Source organism: Lynx rufus, unplaced genomic scaffold, assembly GCF_022079265.1.
Source record: "Lynx rufus isolate CCGP_SWC_20201006 ecotype Redwood Valley unplaced genomic scaffold, mLynRuf1.p SCAF_29, whole genome shotgun sequence".
In the NCBI taxonomy this organism is placed as follows: Eukaryota; Metazoa; Chordata; class Mammalia; order Carnivora; family Felidae; genus Lynx; species Lynx rufus.
This window is the reverse complement of record NW_025814844.1, coordinates 306,173-328,885: the sequence shown is the minus strand read 5'-3', so window position 1 is coordinate 328,885 and position 22,713 is coordinate 306,173. Positions and strand designations below refer to the sequence as shown.

The following is a 22,713-nucleotide window of genomic DNA, read 5'->3' as shown; positions in this document are numbered from 1 at the left end:
TAAAGATGGTTGACACAAGACTCCTCACATGTAAGCACTGAGTCTTGTATTTATGCAAAGATTTCTAGTTCTCACTCTGTTACAGAATAACCATATACCTCCTATGATGGTATGGCTATATGGCATGAATGCTATGGTTATGAATTGAAAGTTATTTTATAATGAGAATCAAACTATCAGTATTACTAAAAAGGTGGGATCTCAGCTATAGGTCAAGTTCTCACAGGGTCAGTCACCACTGTCCTATGAATCACGGAGGGGAAAAGATGTTTCTCTCAGATGAAAAATTGAAACTGAGAAGGAAAGCCCCAGGAGGTGCAAGTCTGATTGTACATTAGGATTAGCTGGAGTTTTAAAAACTACTGAAGGTGGTCCTTAAACATATGTGAAGTTGCTCAATCTCATTCCTAATATGAAAAAGGTAAAATAAAACTACTCTGAACATTTTTTTCACATATAAGTTGCAAGGATCTAGAGTCAGATATATACCATTGACTGATGAATGGATAAAGAAGAGGTAGGATATATATACAATGGAATATTACTCAGCCATCAAAAAGAATGAAAGCTTGCCATTTGCAACAACATGGGTGGAGCTATGTCTTATGCTAAGCAAAATAAGTCAATCAGGGAAAGACAAATACCATACAATTTCACTCACATGTGGAATTTAAGAAACAAAACAGATGAACATATGAGGGGGCAGGGGAAGAGGAGGGAGGGAAACAAACCACAAGAGGCTTTTTAAAAAATATTTATTTATTTATTTATTTATTTATTTATTTATTTATTTATTTATATGTTTGTGGTTTTTTTTGAGAGAGAGAGAGAGTTCTTGTGCAAGTGGGGGAGGGGCAGAGAGTGAGGGGGACAGAGGATCTGAAGTTTGCTCTGTGCTGACAGCAGGGCTCAAACTCATGAACTGCAAGATCATGACCTGAGCTGAAGTTGGGCGCTTATCCGACTGAGCCACCCAGGCGCCCCTATTTATTTTTGAGAGAGAGGGAGAGAAAGCAGGGGAGGGCAGAGAATCCCAAGCAGCCTCCACACTGTCAGTGCAGAGCCCAACGTGGGGCTCAAACTCATGAACCATGAGATCATGACCTGAACCCAAAGCAAGAGTCAGATGCTTAAATGACTGTATGTTAAAACTAAATTTTAGGGGCACCTGGGTGCTCAGTTGGTTAAGCATCCGACTTCAGCTCAGTCATGATCTCATGGTTTGTGAGTTCGAGCCCTGCATTGGGCTCTGTGTTAACAGCTCAGAGCTGAATCCTGCTTCGCTTCTCTCTCTGCCCCTCCCCTGCTCATGCTCTGTCTCTGTCTCTCTCTGTCTTTCTCTCAAAAATAAATAAACATTAAAAAAATAAAACTAAATTTTAAATAATTTTTTAATAAAGCTTTAAAAATTGGACATACAATTTCACCAATATTCTCTTCTACTTCTCCTCTACTTCTGAGGATATGGGGATTCAATTCCCTGGTCCCCTTTCATTGAGGCTTGGCATGTGACTCATTCTGATTCATAATTCTGCAAACAGAATTAACATACATCCTCTGGGCTGAAGCATTTATTTTTTTTTAATTTTTTTTAACGTTTATTTATTTTTGAGACAGAGAGAGACAGAGCATGAACAGGGGAGGGTCAGAGAGAGAGGGAGACACAGAATCTGAAATGGGCTCCAGGCTCTGAGCTGTCAGCACAGAGCCCGACGCGGGGCTCGAACTCACGGACCATGAGATCATGACCTGAGCCGAAGTCGGACGTTTAACCGACTGAGCCACCCAGGCGCCCCTGGGCTGAAGCATTTAATAGCTGGTGTTCTTAAATGAAAGAGACTCTCCAGTTCTAAAATTCAACTACCGAGGGAGAAGGTCAAGTGTTTGTTCCACTTGGTGTACCTTCAGGATGGTGGAGCTTCCACCAGCCTGGATTGCTGAGTTGCTGCACAGAGGAACACTGCCCTGTCTGCTTATAAGTCAGAAATAAACCTTTATTATGTTAAGTCACTGCTACATGAGTCCGGGCTAGTCTAATACACTGTCAATGAGGCTGTGGGGAGAGAGGCATTCTTCTATGTTACTGCTGAAGGACAAAATGGTATGATGTTCAAGAAAGGAAATTTGACCGTATGTACCATTTATCCTTTAATCTTTTAGGAATTCATTCCACAGAAAAACCTACTATTGCAGATTGAATGTTTAATGCCCCCCAAAATACATATACTGGAATCTAATCCTTAATGTGATGGTATTAGGAAGTGCGCTTATGAGAGGTGACTAGGTCATGAAGGTGGAGCCCTTATGAATGGAATTAGTGCCTTTATCAAAAAGACCCCAGAGAATTCCCTCACCCTTTCCTTCTGCCATGTGAGGACACAGAACTAGGAAGAGGGCTTTCACCAGACACTGGATCTGTGGATGTCTTGATCTTGGACCTCCCAGCCACCAGAACTGTGAGAAATAATTTTTTACATATAAGCCATTCAGTCTTTGGTAGTTTATTATGGCAGCCCAAACTAAAACACCTGCATACTTATGAAATTATATGCATACAAAGTTATACACTGAGGTACTGTTTATAACAATAAGAACTTGGGAATAATTTGAATATCCATCTACAGAGATAGGTTAAATAATCTATGGTATATCTTCACAGTGGAATAGTATGCAAATGTAAAAACAAACAACAAAGAACACCTCTACATACTGATAATGGAAATGTTTCCAAGATATATTATTAAATTTTTTAAAAGCCAGATGCAGAAGCATGGATATAATGTTTCCTTTACTTGCATAATGAATCACTTGTGTAATACACAAAAGGCAAATAAAAGTAGTAAACTATAGGGGCCTCCAAGATAGATGGTATAGGTGTCTAATTTTTTTTTTTTTCATTTGAACCATATGGATGCATTACCTGGTTGTTTGTCTTTTTAAATATAACTCAGGTCTCTCCAGGTCAATTAAATGAGTCTCTTGAGATGGGGCCTGAGTGTTGTGTTTTTTTTGTTTTTTGCTTGTTTGTTTTTATGCTGCCCAGATGAACAAATGTTCAGCAAGGTTTAAGAATCACTGCTTTACATCCGTCTCAGTCTCAGAGAGGCACAGTTTACCCTTGAACAATGTGGGAGTTAGTTAAAAATCCTGTGCAGGCAAAAATCCACATGTAACTTTTGACTCCCTGAAAACTTAACTACTAATAGCTACTGTTGACCAGAAGCCTTACAGTCACATAATTAACATGTATTTTGTATGTTATATGTATTATATACTGTATTCTCACAACAAAGGAAGCTAAAGAAAATGTTATTAAGAAATATTAAGGAAGAGGGGCGCCTGGGTGGCTCAGTCGGTTGAGCGTCCGACCTTGGCTCAGGTCATGACCTTACAGCTTGTGCGTTCGAGCCCCACATCGGGCTCTGTGCCGACAGCTTAGACCCTGGAGCCTGCTTTGGATTCTGTGTCTCCCTCTTGTTCTGCTCTTCTCCCACTCACACTCTGTCTCTGTCTCTCAAAAATAAATAAATGAAAAAAAATTGTTTAAGAAATATTAAGGAAGAGAAAATACATTTTCTGTAGTACTGTACTGTATTTTTTGACAAAGATCCATGTGTGTATAAGCAGACCTCTGCAGTTCAAACCTATGTTGGTCAAGGGTCAACTGCAGCTTTTGTGTTGTGGGTGTGGGTAGTTTTTGGTCTTTTCTCTATGTCCTAGAACCTAACTCTGGTGGCTCAAAACCCCGTTATGGGTGGAATACTGTCCCTAGATGAAGGAACTCCATCTGGATAAATGTTGACAGTGCTGTGGGATGTAACCATGGATCATGTGCCAGGCTGTCTAGGGCTGAATGCTATGAAATAGGGCACTGGCCAGACATAGAGATAGAGTAAGATGCAAACAAACACTGACTCTATTTATCATGGGTGTGAGGTTGTAATGAGGGGCCTTTCTCAGGGGAGAGTAGGCCTATAGAAGTTGTGGCAGTGATTCTAAAAAATCCTGGGTCCCACTGGGAACAGGACAAAGACACACACGTTCAATATGGAAGATGGCAAACAATGTCCAATGGGCTGAATGTAGCCCACTGGCTTTTTGTATGGCCTTTGGCCAAAGAATAGTTTTACATCTTTAAATGGTGGCAGGGAGGGGATCAAAAGAAGGATATCTCATGACACATGAAAATTAGGTGAAATTGAAATCTCAGGGTCCATAAAGTTTTATTGAAATAATTCTATACTCATACCCATTGGGATAAACCCACATGTTGTTTATGGCTGCTTTCCTACTACAAAGGCAGAGTTGAATTGTTGGGATAGAGACTAAATGGCACTCTTATCTCTTTGCTCTCTGCTCAGCTCTGTGCCCTACAAATTGCCATGATACAATTATAGCTCAACAGTTCCAAATGCCATGTGTTGACATTGTAGCACAGCATTTTATGTTTTTACTGCTTGTGCACATCCATTGTGAAAAGAAGAAAGGCAAATTCTGAATATCACATTTCTAGGGCAAAGTGGACAGTAGATTTTTGTTAATGAATTACATGGCAACACACTGGGTTTATTATACAGTGATGCTCTATCTGTGCTAATGTATATCACCTTACACTAAGCGGTCATCACAGTGTCCCCAACTCACAGGAAAACAACAGTCAGAAAATTTGAGAGTTTTCTCATCAGAATTTCTTCACAAAAACAAATGAAAATGAAGTTGCAAGCAAAGTAGATTTCCAAGTGGCTCATTTGTTAGCCAAAGAAAGCTGCTTACTAATGCTAATTAAATTGTGTTTCATTGTAGCAGGCAAAGAAATATGTCCAGAGAAAATACACTCATTTTAGACGCTTAGTCATTCAGTGAGAACACTTGCTCAAAAATTAGAAGACACTGGGAGTATCATCAATAGTCAATTAAAAACAAGACAGGTTCTGGTTCAAGATGGTGGTACAGGAAGATCCTGAACTCGCCTCCTCCCACAGACTTACTGAGTCTACAGCAACATATGGAACGATTTCCTCTTTAAAAAACCTAAAGGCTTGTTGAATGGCAACTACACTTGAGGCAAATGAGAAGAAAACCACACTGAAGCAGGTAAGAGAAGCTGAGAAACAATTTTGCCATAAACCCCACTCCTGTGCAGCAAGCCACAACTAGGAGAAAACTCAAATCCCACAGCTTTTCCCTGAGGAGCCTCATGTCAGGTACCTCAACTTTTAGGACCTGCACCTGAGAGACAAGCCCCCAAAATACCTAACTTTGAAAAACAGTGTAGCTCACATCCCCAGACTCATAAGATTGTAGCGATCTGAGAGATAGCTCTTAAAGGGCCTGTGGGGTTGGACCTACCTACCCCAGTTCCCAGCTCAGAGGCAGCCCATGCAGCCAATATTTAAAGTGAAAGACGCTAGGGTGCCCTGAGTGGCTCAGTTGGTTAAGCATCCAACCCTTGATTTTGGCTCATGATCTTATGGTTCATGAATCCAAACCCCACATGGGGCTCTGCACTGACAGCACAGAGGCTGCTCTCTGCCCCTTCCCCACTCATGATCTCTCTCTCAAAATAAATAAATAAGCATTTAAAAAAATAAATAAATAAAATAAAGTAAAAGCAGCTCACCTGCTTATTTTGAAGTGTAGGCCTGAGGGGCAGGCTTTTGTACCTAACCATCATCAGGTCTATGAAGTTTTGTCAAAGATAGAAGCTGAATATCCCGACTTGCCCTACTACACAGCATTTTGATGGCTTAGCAGTGGTAACATTTTACTGCAATTTTTTTTCAGCTTAGAGCCAAGATTGAAATTTTTCAGAACAGAGAACTATTCCAAACCATCATTACTGAAGAATTGGAAATTAGCTTTTGCTACAGGCTTGATAGTGTTTCTCAATGAATTCAACCTAAAATTACAGAGCAAAGCAGTGCTTATATGTGAAATGTGTACTGTAACAAAGTCATTTTGACAATAATGTTTTGAATCACAAATAATGTAAAACAGCTTTATATACTTCTTGTAATGTCAAAAATTAGAAGAAGCAATATTGCCAGACCTTGATGTCAAGTGCAGTGGAAATTTCCATATTTCAAAATCCATTTCATTGTGCAACAGAGGAGCTTCCACCTAACCTTCAAATGGAAATGACTAATCTGTAACTAACAAGAAGCTAAACGACAAACATCAGAAGAATCTAACAGAATCCTATATATGTCTTCCAACAATAAATATGCTCAATTAAAATCATGCTCATGGACCAACACCAGTACTGGCAGTACCATCTGGATGGAGACATTTTCAAAGATGAAACATGTAGTATCATTACAAATCAGCATTTATAGCTCAATATTTGATGATAGGGAACACTAACTTTGAGCCTAATTAAGCAAAATATTATCCCAAACAAAAGAATTCCATTATTCTCATTAGCATACCTGGAGTATAAAGAAGTTATACTCAATTGCTATCATATTTTGAATTTCACTTAAAACATTTGTGGGAAATTCTTTTCCTCTTGTTACACAAGTACCTACATAATATTGCCTTTCCTCTTGGCCTGCAAAGCCTAAAATATTTACTATCTGACCATTTATGGAAAAATTTGGTGACATACCCCCAGTGTAAAGAATTGAGTACAATTGGTTTCTTTGAGCTAAGTGTGAAAGGGAATCAGTGCCCTCTAGTGAAAGGATCATCCTGCTCAGAATTTTACTAATGGCATTCCAGAATGCTCTAAAATCCAGGGGAAACAAGAAAATTTGCCTTCCAGCCCACAAGTGGCTAAATGACAAGAAGGTGGACTTATATAAGAGAGGTGACACAGCAATTATAACTATGTTAGAAAATGGCAAGGAGAACATGACCACACTTGAAAGCACTAGAAAAGGGCACCTGGCTGGCTCAGTCAGAAGAGTGTGACCCTTGATCTAAGGTTATGAGTTCGAGCCCCATGTTGGGTGTAGAGATTACAAAAAAAAAAAGAAAAAAGAAAAGGAAAAGAAAACTTAAAAAAAAATAAAAACCACACTAGAATAAGTTCGGGCCAGTGCTTTCTATAGTGGCCAATAGAGCTTCTGGATATGGCAACTAAGTCTAGTTCAAAGATATCACCCCGTGAAAGAAGTGATTATTACGTTGATATTTTAAATAGCTTGGTATGGAAAATTGTGAGGGGGATATGAACATTATTAGTATTATAGTAGGAAAGTAATAGGAGGGGGAAAAAAGCAAATCATTAATAAGCTCCTTTTTTTGTTTTAGGGAGATAAACTTAGAAATACATGTAGAGCTGCCTGGGTGGCTCGGTCAGTTGAGTGTCCAACTCTTGATTTTGGCTCAAGTCATGATCCCAGGGTCATGGGATTGAGCCTTGTTGGGCTTCATGCTGAGTGTGGAGCCTGCTTAAGATTCTCTCTCTCCCTCTCCCTCTCTCTCTCTCTCTCTCTCTCTCTCTCTCTCTCTCCCTCTCCCTCTCCCCCTCTGCCCTTCTCCCCTACTTGTGCTGTCTCTCAAAAAAAAAAATGCATGTATATGTGTGTGTGTGTGTGTGTGTGTGTGTGTGTGTGTGTATGTAAAACATGGGGGAATAGTGACTGAGAACAACTGATAAGAGAAAATTTATTGCATAGGAGGAAAATATCTCAAAAAATTAGGTTAAGAAATGCAGTAGATATTCAACAGGTCAACCAATCCTTGTGGAGAAAGCATCTGAGAACTGCTGACCTTATCAAGTCAGTGAAGTAAATATATCAAGTATGCATACCTACATGGTCAAGCTTCTTCTTCTCTCAGAATCATTGATAGAAAAGAATCAAGGGCAGGAGAAAGGGACAGACCCTTGCTCTTCTCATGTCCTCAGTAAGGCAGCAACATAGGAAGACTACCTGGCTTTAACCATCATCAGGATTGGACCTGCCCAGATAGGGGAGAACAAAGTCAACAGTAGGTTGTCCCAAGATTGTGCCCTTTGCACAGAGGCAGCCTCAGGGCTAGGAAGTAAGGGATCTGGACAAGGTACTTGAAAAGCTTTGTCAGTCCTTTGAGACTAGATTGTAATTATCTTAGAAGAAAAATCTAAGTGTAATGCCATCTGGAAACCCTGGGAATGAGCAAGCTGGCAGAATCACAAATCTTTATGTTACAGCAACCTCTCCCTTTTTTTTTCTTAATGCTTCCTTGTTGCTTCTCCATTCACTTCCATTTTGTTATATCTTAGCATTTAGAAACATTTTTTGGAATTAAAAAAATGTTTTTATGTTTTTATTTTATTTTTGAGAGAGAGAGAGAGACAAAGCATGAGCAGGGGAGGGGCAGAGAGAGAGGGAGACACAAAATCTGAAGCAGGCTCCAGGCTCTGAGCTGTCAGCACAGAGCCCAACGCGGGGCTCCGAACCCACAAACCACGAGATCATGACCTGAGCTGAAGTCAGACACTCAACCGACTGAGCCACCCAGGTGCCCCTGGAATTTGTTTTAAAGCTTGTCTCGGGGCGCCTGGGTGGCGCAGTCGGTTAAGCGTCCGACTTCAGCCAGGTCACGATCTCGCGGTCCGTGAGTTTGAGCCCCGCGTCAGGCTCTGGGCTGATGGCTCGGAGCCTGGAGCCTGTTTCGGATTCTGTGTCTCCCTCTCTCTCTGCCCCTCCCCCGTTCATGCTCTGTCTCTCTCTGTCCCAAAAATAAATAAAAACGTTGAAAAAAAAAATTTAAAGCTTGTCTCAGCTGTACTAAGGGAAAGTAAAGCACTTTTAAAAATTTATTATGAAAAATTCCATACATATAAAAAAATAGAATATACTATAATTCACCCTCCCCATCCTGCCCCAAACACACGTCTTGTTACCTAGCTTCAACAGTTACCAACACAAGGGCATTCTTATTTCCACCTTTGTCCGGTCCATACTCCATCCCCCAGGGGACTATTTTGAAGCAAAAGGAGAGGCATTTTGATCCATCTGTAATATAAATTTTTCAAGAGGGGATCATGGCACTTTGGCAGCTGAATGATGGTGCTATCTGAAATCCAAAAAGAGGGACAAGTCCAACCACTCCTCTGTATTATAAGATTGATATTCCTTCCTGGTGTTAAATTTTACATTGGAAGACCTCAGTTTCCTGATCAGCAAAACAAAGAAAATGGACTAAATTATAGGCAGTTGTGTAACAATAAAGTGAGACTGACTCTGAGTCAGGAGACCTGGCTCAGGAGTGCCAGCTCTGCCTCTTGCAAATTATATAATTTATAATAACTTATGTCAGCAAGTCACTTAACCTCTCTGAGCTTCTGGATCATCTATAAAAAAGGATTTCATGGGACTTTGGTTGGAGTGAGTAAAACAATGTATTATGCACAGTTTTGTGAATTGGAAAACACTATATAAATTAGGTATTTTTGAGTTATTTAGTTAAGTACAAAATGACTCAGATTTGAGTCTGCGCATTAGGAAAACACTGATGGCTATTGACAGAAAAGGGGAAGCTGAGAGGCACAATTTAATCCAAACAGAAGATAAAACATAAGGGTAGATATAGGGTTAAATAAACCTCAGGTCCAAAGACCTATTTTAAATACATTTATTATGTTAATTAACAGGAAACAGTGACAAAAATCACGTTACCTTTACTACAATAAATCTTCTTTGCTCTGGCTTCTTCTCATCGTTATCCACCTACATTCAAAAACCATTTATTTTGGGGCGCCTGGGTGGCGCAGTCGGTTAGGCGTCCGACTTCAGCCAGGTCACGATCTCGCGGTCCGTGAGTTCGAGCCCCGCGTCAGGCTCTGGGCTGATGGCTCGGAGCCTGGAGCCTGTTTCCGATTCTGTGTCTCCCTCTCTCTCTGCCCCTCCCCTGTTCATGCTCTGTCTCTCTCTGTCCCAAAAATAAATAAACGTTGAAAAAAAAAATTAAAAAAAAAACCATTTATTTTAAATATATATTATGTGCTGGGCACTGTGTTGGGCACTGGGAATACAAAAAACAATAGTAAAAGAGGCCTTCAAGACATTCTGATTAGGACCGGAGAGATGTTTATAAACAATCACAACGGAAAGTGATAAGAATTTAGGCTGTGACCATAGAGTTTGCATAGAAATTATAGGGTGTGGTCAGATTCTGTTCTACTTTTAGAATATACATGCTTCCGTGTCACCAATAAACAGGTGATTCCTAAAGCCTTCATTATTAGCCTACCAAAGGAGAGGCTGTAGAGAGATTAAGCACTGAGCTTCTACACACAGAGGCTGGAGACAAAAGTGCTATCAAAAAAGACCAAGAGGGGCACCTGAGTGGCTCAGTAGGTTAAGTATCTGACTCTTGATCTCAGCTCAGGTCTTGATCTCAGGGTTCTGAGTTAAAAAACAAAACAGAAAACAAACAAGTATATTAAAGAGAAAGAAAAAAATTGTATTAGTGGCTCAGAAGCTTAAAAAAATAAAATTTAAAAAAAAAAGGGATTCTTTCCACAGATTTTCAGTATAGACACATAGGGCCAGGTAGATCAAAGAAAATGCTAGGTTCAGTGGAGATCAGTGATGATTTCCAAAGGTCAGTTTCAAAGTAAGGGTAGAATCCAAATAAAGGCTGGGCAAAGAGTGGCTGATGATGAAGTGGTAAAATCTGGTAAGAAAAGGTAGCTAGAAAATCAAACGGAGATTTTTCTCCCTACCCTCATCCACCCATTGAAAGATCTGCACACCTTTAGGCTATGGAGGCAGAAGCCCAGATAGAGGCTGAATAGTAATAATTAAAAGCTCTTATATGATGTTTAATATGTGCCAGGCACTATTCTAAGCACTTTACATGTATTAGCTTGTTTAATATATGAGGCATAGAATGATTAATTGGTCCAAGGTCACCCAGCTAGTCAATGGAGCAAGATTTGAATCCCAACAGTCATCTTCAAATTTTGTGCTATTCAAATTGTACCTGAGTCATGACAGTTTTTGGAAGATGAAAACCTGCTTATGCTATGTCACAAAAGGCACTAGACCTTGACATTTCCCCTTTAGCTTACTCTAAGATAGATATCACCTATCACCCTAGAATCCAGTATATGATCAACTTGGATGCAAACAGCCCAAATGAAATCCCATTGACAAAGGGATCTAAGTATGGGTTTGTGTTGCCTGCGTCTCCCTTTTTGGACATGCTTTCTTGTCTGTCCAGTTCCAGGGATGGTGCTACCAATAAATCAGGCACCAGTAACCTGGTGGTTTTTCTGAACATTCATTCAATAAATATTTGAGCATCAGTTCAGGTCCAGACATTGTGCTAGGTCCAGAAGTGAACAAGACATACAAGATCCCTGTTCTCTTAAAATTTCATTCTAGGGCGGGGCGGGGAAACAGGCTAGGAGGTCCTGGCGGGAGTAGGGTCAGCCAAGGACTGGGAGATTCAGAGAAGCTGCAGAATCCAGAGCAGATGAGGTCTTCAGGCCACGCCCGGAGGCGTTTGCATTTCACTTGTATCAATCAAGCGCTAATTAATGATGGCCACACTGCACCAGACTGTGGACTTCCTAGACCATTTACTCCTTTCGATATAACCTCCACAACCCCCCAATGCTGCCTGTCGAGTCTCCTGGCCACTCTGGGTCCCTTAACCTATCGGGCCACCTCGGGTCGAGGCCACCTCGTCCCTGTCTGCTGGTCACCTCAGCCCCCGCGGTCATCTCCTTCCAGAACCACTTCGACCCGTTGGTCCTGTCCGCCCATCGGTATCCCTCAGGGCGGGTCCCCCTGAGCCCCTAGGCCGGCCAGGTCACCTCAGTGCCACGCCTCCATGGCCAGCGATTCGGCGTGTACGTTAATGCTTTGTTCCCAGAGCAGGTTTTCTAAATGCCGCTCCCTCTAGTCTCCAGCTGTTTTCCTGCCAGCGCGGGGAGAGCCGGCCGCGGCAGCGCCCCCGGCGGCGCACCGCAGCCCAGGAAGAAGGGAGTGGCCGCCGCCACCACCGCCTCCTCCACCTCCCCCGCCTCCCCCGCCTCCTCCCGGAACGCGGGAGCGGCCGCGAGTGGCGCACGCCCCGACCGTCACGACCGTGCTCCTGATTGGCCGTGCCGGGCGACGACAAGGGGTGGGCCCAGGCGGCAGCTGGGAGCCGGAGCCCACGCGTGCGCAGAGAGAGTGCGCTGAGCTGAGGGGGAGGTGGCCGGCCGCTTCTCCTGCGTCCGCCATTTTGTTGCTGTGGCTCTTGGGAACGGGCTCGGCAAAGCCGCCCCGAAGGCGCGACGCTTTTAGGAGTCCGTTTCTTTGCGTGGCGGCGGGTTTCGGTGCAGAGTCGTGGGGGCGGGGGCCGCGGAGTCGGTGCGTTCCAGGCCAGGAGTGACTGGAGGCACCCCGGTACTCCGGGCAGCCCGAGAACCCCGGGGCGGCCTCCGCTGCGGCTCGGCTTCGCCCGCCCCGACCTCGGGCTCTGCTCCGCATTCCCCGGGCCGGCTCCCTCCGTAAGGCGGCCCCGGAGCAGGCGGGCGGCGGCGGAGGATGCTGCGGGCCCGGAGCCGAGAGGAAGGTGGCTCGGCCCTCTAAGCGCGCCTCGAGGTGTGCCAAGAGGCCCTTCCTTGGCCGCAAAGCCGTCTGTCGGGCAGAGGCGTCCAGAACAGAAGAGAGCAGCCGCCGCCCCGACTCGCCGCAGAGCCCCGGCTCGACACCATGTCCTCCGCCAGGTTCGACTCCTCAGACCGCTCCGCCTGGTACATGGGGCCGGTGTCTCGCCAGGAGGCGCAGACCCGGCTCCAGGGCCAGCGCCACGGTATGTTCCTAGTTCGCGACTCCTCCACCTGCCCTGGGGATTATGTGCTGTCCGTGTCCGAGAACTCGCGGGTCTCCCACTACATCATCAACTCTCTGCCCAACCGCCGTTTTAAGATTGGGGACCAGGAATTTGACCACTTGCCGGCCCTGCTGGAGTTCTACAAGATCCACTACCTGGACACCACCACCCTAATCGAGCCCGCGCCCAGGTATGCGAGCGCCCGCGTCCTCGGGCGCACAGCCCACTCCGACCGCGGAGGAGAGTCGAGAATGGCAGGGGCTTGTCCGCTTGGGATCCATCGAAGAGTTGGGGGAGGGGGGGTGCGGCGAGGGGCGATTGAACCCGTTTCACCCCATTCTGAACCCAATTATTTTCCAGAAGGCATTCTGAACGGAAGGCTAGTGTCAGGATCTGGGTCACTGAATGCGGGGATGCGTTTTAAACATGTTTAACGGTGGTTTGCATAGTTAAAATGCACGCTTTTTTTGCCCTTTGTCATATTATCTATTGGCTTATTCTACTACAGCAGAATGTTTTATTGTTGTTTTTAAACCTTTTTTGGACCACAGACTTATTTGAGAATCTCAAAGTAGTCGTGACTTTCCCCCCCTCCCTAAAAATGTCCGTACACTCAATTTTGCACACTACTCAAGGTTCTTGCAACTCCCTGCTCCAGTTTTAGAACTCTTGGACTGCAGCCTTTGGAACAATCGACAAATGAAAATGCTTGAGCGTTCAGAAACAAAACCTTTAACTGTGAAACATCAGAACTATATGTTGATACCTTGGTGCCAGGTTTGAATTAATGCCAGACACCTTTTGTTTTATAATTACAGAATTTTTTTTTTAATTACAGAAATTTTAAAATAAGGTGTATTGGCTTCATCTAGGACATATTTTTAAGTTTTTATAGTTTACTCCCAAGCTGGATCATTAATAGGTCAGAAATCAATCTGGTTAAATTCTAAGGAGGGATAAGGCTATAATGTTACTTACTAAAGGACAAATTTAGAGCAACACTTTCTTAATTCTATGCAAGTTTAGTTTCAGATACGCTTTTTGGATATTTCTGAGTCTAATGATTTAATATTAAAGTTAAGCACCCAAGGGCTCCTGGCTGGCTCAGTTTTTAAGCCACCAACTTCAGCTTTAGGTCATGATCTCATGGTTTGTGAGTTCAAGCCCTGCATCGGGTTCTGCTCTCACAGCATGCAGCCTGCTAAGGATCCGCTCTCCCTCTCTCTCTGCCTCTCCCCTCCCCCCCCCCAAAATAAATAAATAAAGTTAGGCCCCCAAAGTGACTCCCAGCATCAAGCATCCTCCTTTTCAAGTAAAGTGCATTGTTTTATTTGATTACTTGCTTTAATTTGTCTTTAGTATTTTCTCACTTTTATTTGAATTATGCCAAATTTGAACTGAAGAAATTGCCTAGAATTTTTATGTTAATAAAAGGTATTTTACTGCCCATTTTGCTTTTTGAACATCTGTTTAAAAAGGATAGGGTGCTGATACTGGTTTTTTGGAATGAAATGTTTCTGATTTTATAGATTCGCTGGCAAGATGTTGCTCTGAGCTTTAACCATTAAAAGCTATAATAATTAAGGAACCCCCACTGTATGCGTAAGTGTTGCTTCTGTGGAATAAGATAGAGAAGAAACAAAGCCATGACGGTATCATGACTGTAAGATTAACTGCTGAACCAAATGGACTTTAAAAACTGGGAGAAAGTGATTATAAATCAAATAGTGTATAATAAAGACCTAGGCACCAAGAATCTGATTAGTGAAATCTCCAGGTCCCCAAAGATGCTGGCTATTAGAGTCAACTTTGAGCACAGTATAATTCTGATCTAAGGGGTTGGAGAGAATATTAGAACCAACTGTAATGAGATTTTTAATATGTTTAAGTGAATTCTCCAACTCATGGAGGTGAATTATGTCATTAATTTCAGGCATTTATGAAGCCGTGTTATGTGAAAGGCACTGTGCTTGCTTTGAGGTGACAGATACTATTAATACAGCTGTTTGAGAAAGTGTGAGTAAATGGTTGAATTCCCTCCTAGAGAGAAAAGGGAGTATGCTGCAGTGGCTTCCCATTACCAACAAAAACAACTCTGCATTTTTCATACATGTGTCTTCCCAGATACCAGACATAACTTTATGTTTTTGTTGCCTGTCCTCCTCCCTCTCCCCTACCTGTTCTTCCTTTAGTGCAGCCCCACTAGCCAACTGGGGCTATTGGCTCTTCCCTTGATTGCCTAACCCCCACTCCTCGCGTATTGAAATCTTAACTGCTGTTCTAGGCCCCTCAAATAATAAGCCCTCCCGCTTACACTGCAGCTTTAATTGTTTTTCCCTTCTCCCTCTTTTTGCTCTCTGCCCCACGCATGTTGCTGTAATTTAGTTTCTTGTTTTTCATTGTGATCAGACGGTGATCACAATGCTGGTTGGGTTAGATCCTGACTGGATTTACTTTCTTAATCTTTGGACTGTCCTTCAAGCTTGAAATTCGCCGATTTGGTTTAATGTGTTTTCAACCTTCAGAAAAAACTAGAGGTATCCTGTAAAGCCTTGATCAAAAGCAAGTCAGTTTAATGCCTCTTCACACCCAGGGCCGCCCGGGTGGTTCAGATGGTTGAGCATCTGACTTCGGCTCAGGTCATGATCTTGTGGTTAGTGGGTTCGAGCCCTGTTGTCAGCATGGAGCCTGCTTCGGATCCTGTGTCCCCCTGTCTGTGGCCCTGACCCACGCATGAGCCTTCTCTCTGTTTCTCTTTAAAAAATAAACATTTTTTAAAAATGCCTCTTCACATCCAAACAAGATAAATAAAGTGGTTTAGTTATTTAGGCGTCAGAATTGAGCTTTTAAGGCCAAAGTTTCATGCCCCTTAGCTTTTTAATTTTCCTTAGTGAAAAATTATAACAGTATGACTTCCTCAGAATTTGAGGACTGGTCCTTGTTTCCTAGTCTGATCTTTTTTATTGGAATGTTCCTTAACATTTAGTTTTGTATTTTCAAATGTTTATGAGCATTATATGTCACTGATAGAAGTTGAGAACAATGGATTGCAGACATACTTTTTCCATAATAGAACTTATATTTTAGTGGAAGAGACCAACTAAAAATTAGGAAAATAAATAAAATACAAGATTAATAAATGCTATGAAGGAAATGCAGCTGGGCAGAGAGAATATAATAGAAGAGACCTACCTGATGTAGTGTGGTCAGAGAAACACGATGTTAACTAAGGGTAGAGAAGAGGCAAGTCTTGGGAAGGCTTGGATTAAGAGAAGGGAAGAGCCTTCCAGTCATAGGGAAGAGCTTACACAAAGTCCAGAGGTGAAAAAGATAGTAGGTTGGTAGTGGTGAGAGTTTTGTTGTTTTGTTTTATTTTGTTTTAGAGAGCTCAAACTGGGGAGAGGAACTGAGGGGGAGAGAGAGAATCTTAGGCAGACTCCATGCTGAGCCCGACACAGGGCTCCATCCCACGACCCTAGGATCATGACGGGTCATGACGTTAGCCAAAATCCAAGAGGGACTCTCAACACTGACTGAGCCACCCAGGCACCCCGGGAGTATGGTGCTTAAATAAGGGGGTCCAATAAGAGTTATGAGATACAATGGTCAAGATAAGGAAATTAGATTTTAATTAAAGCACAGTGGGTCCCATGGAAGGAATTTGAAGCAGGGGAGTCCTCTGGGGTTGTCACTGCTATTCAGGTTCAAAATGTTCATGGCTGATAACATATAGGTGTCATAGTTCATATAGACTGACTTGAGCTATGGCTTGGAGGTGCGTGTTTTGGAGTTAAGATTGAGTTGCTGATGGGAGAGGAGTGGGGAATGATGAGGAAAGAGAAAGGAAGAAACCAAAATGACTTGATACATTAGTAACTTTGTATCTTCTCAGTTTATCTTATTAATTCCTTTTTGTGTTTGTGGTATTCCTGTGGTGGGTTTAAAAACCTCCAAAAGGTGTTATGTCTTGTCAGATGGCTTTTGTTGATTTTGAGTGACCTTAAAGGATTCTCTTTCAGCATGTGAGTGTACTTTTTATATTACAGTTGGTGAACAAAACCTTTGGTGGTTTTCACCTCCAACTTATTTGAGTATAAACATTTTTAAGATTCTGTTCATTAAGTTATAGTTAGTATTCAGGTAAGTGCTAGTGCTTCTTAATTTAATGGAGGTGATTTCCAGTTTAACAACAGAATGTTTCAGAAGATTCCTGAGTGGATTGTTTAGATATGAAATATGTTTTCCTGTGGTTTAGAGACTGTGTTTTGTATAGCTTACTTTGCTTATAAAATCTCCAGTTCTTAGCTTATATAGCTATATGAAGGCTAGGAGAAAAATCCTGAAAAGTAAAGTTTTTTAATTGAGGCAAGTTGACCCTTAGAGAAAATATTTGATTTTCTCAACAGATGTTGCATGTTACATGTATTTGGTAACATAGAACTAACATTGAATCAAAATAATCCCTGTCAAATTCTTGATAAGATTACTGGTACTGGGATTTTTTAAAGGCAATTTCCATGCTATCTAATATGATAGAGTAGCTGGAAAAGGATGCCCGCCCTAGTCTGAGTGCCCAGGGGAGGGCCCTCCCACCTGTGAAGCAGAAGCCAAGCCTTGCATGGACCAGAGGATGCCATGGGCATCATGGTCACACCTCCTCCCACATCCCCTGTTCTAAATATTTGAGGGATCTAAAATCTGGACTTTTATAATTAGGATTGAGGGAGAAAGATTACCAGTAATTTTGATTAGCATAGAATTTGGCACCATGAATAAACCTTTGGTTTTCTTCTTACCAGTAGTTAACTCCTCTAAATTTGATTCAGATGAGATACAAGAACATTGTCATTATGCTGGGAATGGAAGTTTGCCCGGTTAAGAGTTGTGACATGTAAAGTACTGGTAGGCATTTGATTTGTGATTTTTCTCTCTTAAGACTCAAATACAGAGATTTGTTTTTTTAACCTAAGATAGAACTTTTCTTTTGACTTGAAGAGTTGGACTAGATTATTTCTAGGTTTCCTTCAGGCTAAAATATTTTAGTTTTTCCTGATAAGTAAAAGGGAACAGTGCTAATTAGTGGGAGTTCAGATTATTTTAGAGTCTGAGCTAAGATCATACCACATAAGGTGGAGCCACTAGGCATGTGGCAACTAGTCTGGAATGACGTCCGAGAGCATGAGTGGAACAGTGGTGAACTGAAGAGGCTTGGAGAGCAAACCAAGTGGCATGCAGGATTTCTTTGTATAACAGAATTAAACCAGATATAGGGAATTGGAGTGCTGAAGTTTTTGTGTTTTCAGAAGGAAAAAAAAAAAAAGAATAGGGACAGTAATGGGAAATGCTTCTCTATGTCTTTGGCATTTTATTTTTATTAGCAGGAATTTCACTGTATTGAAGCCTACTCTATACCAAAACCCACTACTAGACTCAAGGCATATAATGGGAGTAAATCATGGTTTTAGCCCTTGAGAAGCTCAGTATATTGAACAAGTTAAAATAGAATACCATGGGAACTTAAAAGCAAGGATGATCAACTGGGGGGTCAGGGAAGGCTTGAAAGAAGAGGTGAGAAGAGAAGAGGTGGTGGCAGTGCCTGCTAGGGAAAGGCACAGTTGTAATTAATATGAGTGATGGGCAGTGAGGTAGAAAGGAAGAATAAATACTAAATTGTAAAAGGCCTCCTATGCTTTGTGAATAAATTTAACAGTGGGAGCTATCTAAAGTTTTTGATGGCTGGGTGACTCAGTAGAGCATCCGACTCTCAATCTCAAGGTCATGAGTTCAATCCCCACATTGGGCATGGAGCCTACTTAAAAAATAAAATAAAGTTGTTTTGGGTTTTTTGTTTTTAATGTTTGTTTATTCTTGAGAGAGAGAGAGAGAGAGCACGCAAGCATGAGCGGGGGAGGTACAGAGAGAAGAGAATTGCCATGGCCAGTTTTACTTTTTAGAAACTGCTCTGGTGTGAGACTGGGTAGGGAGAGAGTCTAGGATGTGGAACTAATGAAGGCCTGTTACAGGAGAAGGGATTGTGAAAAGCTGAACTCTAAGACATTTGGGACTATAAAGTGGAAACTAACAGTTGTTGCTGGGCAATTGCATGTAGAAGGTGAGGGAAGAGGTATGACTTCAAGAATGATTCAGTGGTGTCTTTAATTGAGAGAATAGAAGAGAATTGATCAGGGTGAGGGGGGATGATTGTTTTCAGCAGGGAGAATCTTTTTGAGATGTGTACTGGAAGCCAGGTTTAGCAATCTGATGGGCTTGTTATTGAGAAGAGAATTGGGGGCTAAATGTAGATTTGGGAGTCTAAATTTAGGGAATCCACAGAGTGAACAGAAGAGGAGCTGTGGAAGGGAGTGGAGAGGCAGCCACAGGCATAGAGAGCTATAAATGATGCTGTGAATGTCTAGGGGTGGAAGGGTGAGGTTCTCAGTATTCAGTGCTTGTTTCACTAGAGAGGTTTTTAGCCAGTCTTCTTAGAATTGTTTTTCTTACCTATTTTGTTTAGTTTTCCAACTTTTTACTATGAAATATTTCTGTACATAAAAGAGAATATGTACATGTATATAATAAGAAAAATCTTCAAAACCCATTTGATTGACTCCTTTAATATTTTTTTAACGTTTATTTATTTTTTTGAAAGACAGAGTGTGAGCGGGGAGGGGCAGAGAGAGGGGGAGACAAAGAATCCGAAGCAGCCCCAGGCTCTGAGCTGTCAGCACAGAGCTCAATGTGGGGCTTGAAATCTGAGACTGAGATTGTGACCTGAGCCAAAGTCAGATGCTTTACCAACTGAGCCACCCAGGCGCCCCCGTGTGACTCCTTTAAAAAACTAGATTACCAGTACCTTTGAAACTCTCCTCCCAGAAGTTGTATTGCTTTTGCATGAAGAAAGAAATTTTAACCTTAGAGGTTATTAACAGTCAGGCTTAAAAAAAATGTTTTATCTGTGCTTTATACATGAAGCTGAGATGCTTTTAATCTAAAGGAGAGGGGGTTCATTGACATTAGATAAGAAGAGGCAATTTCCAGTTAGTCATCCAGGGCCTTCTTATTCAATATGCTATAGGCTATATAAGTCAGGGAGAAGCATGGGTCTAAGTGTGTTTGAATGGGATTGGGAAACTCTTTACATATAAAATTTAAAGAAGAGTTGAAAGCTGCTCTTTTACAGTTTTGATCAAGGAACAAATCAAAATGATTGAGAAACAGTAAATTGTTCCAATTTTATGTTATGTTTAGGCTGTGGGGCCTAATAGAAAGGGCAAGATAAGCTGTCCTGTCATCACGGTTTCATGTCTACAGTGGAACTAATGTGTAATTTGCAGGAAATTTTGATGGATATATGAGTTTGAGGATGTGGGGTGGAAGACTTTGAATTTATGTCAGGCACATGGCTGGGAGATTGATTTGGTGTCTAATTTAAGATCTGTGCATGTGCTGAATCAGGAGACGAGCCCCATGGTCACTATAGCGATAATAATGGTGGAGAAAGTAGAAACTATCTTCCATCTCTGTCAGATTTGCATGTATCCCCCTCGCCAGAGAAGTATTAAAAGATGAAAACACTCTCTGCTCTTTTAACCAAGTAATCTAGACAAAGAATCAGCAAACTTTAAGGGGCCAGATAGTAAATATTTTAAGCTTTTTAATTTTTATTTTAATGTTTATTTTTTTATTATTTTTTAAATTTTTTTTAATGTTTATTTATTTTTGAGACAGAGAGAGACAGAGCATGAACAGGGGAGGGGCAGAGAGAGAGGGAGACACAGAATCTGAAACGGGCTCCAGGCGCTGAGCTGTCAGCACAGAGCCCGACGCGGGGCTCAAACTCACGGACCGTGAGATCATGACCTGAGCCGAAGTCGGGCGCTTAACCGACTGAGCCACCCAGGCACCCCTAATGTTTATTTTTTGAGAGAGAGATTGACAGAGTGTGAGCAGGGGAGGGGCAGAGAGAGAGAGGAAGACACAGAATCCGAAGCAGGCTCCAGGCTCTGAGCTGTCAGCACAGAGCCCGACGCAGGGCTCGAACCCACAAACCGTGAGATCATGACCCGAGCTGAAGTTGGGCACTCAACCGACTGAGCCACCCACGCACCCAAAATATGTTAAGCTTTGTAGGCCATATAGTTTCTGTCACAGTTTCTCAACTATGCCCTTAGAGCACAAAAGTAGTCATACACAATACTTAAAAGAATGAGTTTGTCTCATTTATTTAAAGAAAATACAGTAGACTGAATGGCACAGAGGCCATAGTTTGTAGGTCCCTAGGCCAGACTCAGTTTTTGTATAGTGTACTGAAGCTAAGAATGGTTATTGTATTTTCCAAAAGTTGTATTAAAAAAGAATATACGACATAGGCCATATGTATAGCCTGCAAAGCCTTAAACATGTACCAACGGTTTACAGAAATTCCTCAACGTCAAGGGCCTTGCCAGCAAAGCTCCTGGGCTGTACTTAAAGGAATGAGCAGCGTGCCCTGTGAGGTGTGGAGAGGCTGGGGAAGGGAGTGTTTGAACTCTTGGGCCTCTAGTCTTTTTCTGATACAGAACCAAAATATGTAAGCCTGTCTTCAACAAAATCTTTCAACTTCAAAGGGAGCTAGTCTTCAGCTTTTATTCGTTCATCACCTCCTTGCTTGTTCTGCCCCCTAACAGAACTCACTCTTTCCTTTGAATACTCCTTGACCCTATCAACTACTGTCATGACCCACAGTAATTACACGTTGTGCTTTGGTTGCCTTCTAGTCTCTGCCTATATTAAATTGGCAGTCTTTTAAAAGCAAGAACTTGGTTTTAATACATTGTTTGTCTCCCAAGTTCTTAGTACATAGTAAGTCCAGTGGATACCTACGTAGATGAATTTGATTAATGTTAATCCCCACTGAAGCTATACTAGTGTCCTCACAATTTGTGTTGTAGAACTAACTGCTTTTAACTTTTAAGTACACAGACAATGAAAATACCCTTGGAGGGGGTCTGATTTGGAACTGATTGTGTTTTTAGTAAAGGTGTATGAGATTTATGTAGTACCACCCAGACTTCACAGATTGTCTGTGGCCTTTGAAATAGGAGCAGGGTGTACCTTAAAGAGGGTGGGGGTGGGGAGCTAATTGGATGCTCAGTAACAGCCAGGAACTGTCGTGCATGTTTCACATACAATCCGACATTGATTCCCATACACTCAAAAGATGCAGGGTTTGTTCCTGAGGCTGACTAGCTTAGAGGTTATGAGTGAGGACTCTAGAACAAGACTGCCTGAGTACAAATCTAACCCTGAGTTGGCATTGGCTTCCTCATCTGTAAAATGGGGATACTCACAGAATTGATGAGAGGATTAAATAATTTAAAGTTTATATAGACTGCAAATAGTGCCTGGCATAGGTAATAAATGTCAGCTCTATTACTGTTGCTGCTCCTGCAGCTACTCCTGCTGTCTCCTAATCACCGTTGTGTAGTATATTGATTACTGTTAATTCAGTAGTCCGCATACTATATTAAGCAAGTCATTTACGTTAAAAAAGAAACAAGTTTGGGGGGTGCCCGGGTGGCTCAGTCTGTTGAGTGTCCAACTCTTGGTTTCAACTCAGGTCATAATCTCACAGTTCGTGAGTTCAAGCTCTGAGTAGGACTCTGGGCTGAAAGTATGGAGCCTGTTTCAGATTCTCTTTCCCTCTCTGCCCCTCCTTGGCTTGCTCTCTCTCTCTCTCAATAAATAAATAAATGAACATAAAAAATGTAAGTTTTGCCAAATTATGAAGACTGCCTTTTGAAAAGTAGTGTGGCAGTGTGTACCAAGGGCCATGAAAATGCCCATGTTTTTTAATCGGAAATCTAGGCTTTACAACAATCTAGTGTGGAGAAAATAGTTCAAAGACTTCATGATGTTGGTGATCAAATAGGGAGAAAGAAAAACTAAGTATCCAAAAACACGGGGATGCTA

General features: G+C 42.1%; 2 protein-coding genes across 3 annotated transcripts in view; both read left to right on the top strand.

Annotated features, from left to right (window-relative positions):
- Window positions 1-6,240, top strand: part of SNAP29 (synaptosome associated protein 29) — a 40,577-nt gene extending 34,337 nt beyond the window's left edge. The window contains exons 5-6 of one of the 2 annotated variants that reach the window (XR_006964195.1): window positions 4,983-5,094; window positions 5,785-6,240. Coding sequence is in view for 1 of the 2 variants with exons in the window: in XM_047090259.1 (XP_046946215.1) it covers window positions 4,983-5,026 (44 nt within the window). In the remaining variant the exon portion in view is untranslated. Of the gene's footprint in view, window positions 1-4,982; window positions 5,457-5,784 lie in introns of those variants that run through there. The other variant, XM_047090259.1, reaches the window with a different exon arrangement.
- Window positions 6,241-10,374: 4,134 nt separating this feature from the next.
- Window positions 10,375-22,713, top strand: part of CRKL (CRK like proto-oncogene, adaptor protein) — a 39,562-nt gene continuing 27,223 nt past the window's right edge. The window contains exon 1 of the mRNA XM_047090257.1: window positions 10,375-12,952. Within this exon, the coding sequence (XP_046946213.1) occupies window positions 12,642-12,952 (311 nt within the window). The 5' untranslated portion in view covers window positions 10,375-12,641. The remainder of the gene's footprint in view (window positions 12,953-22,713) is intronic.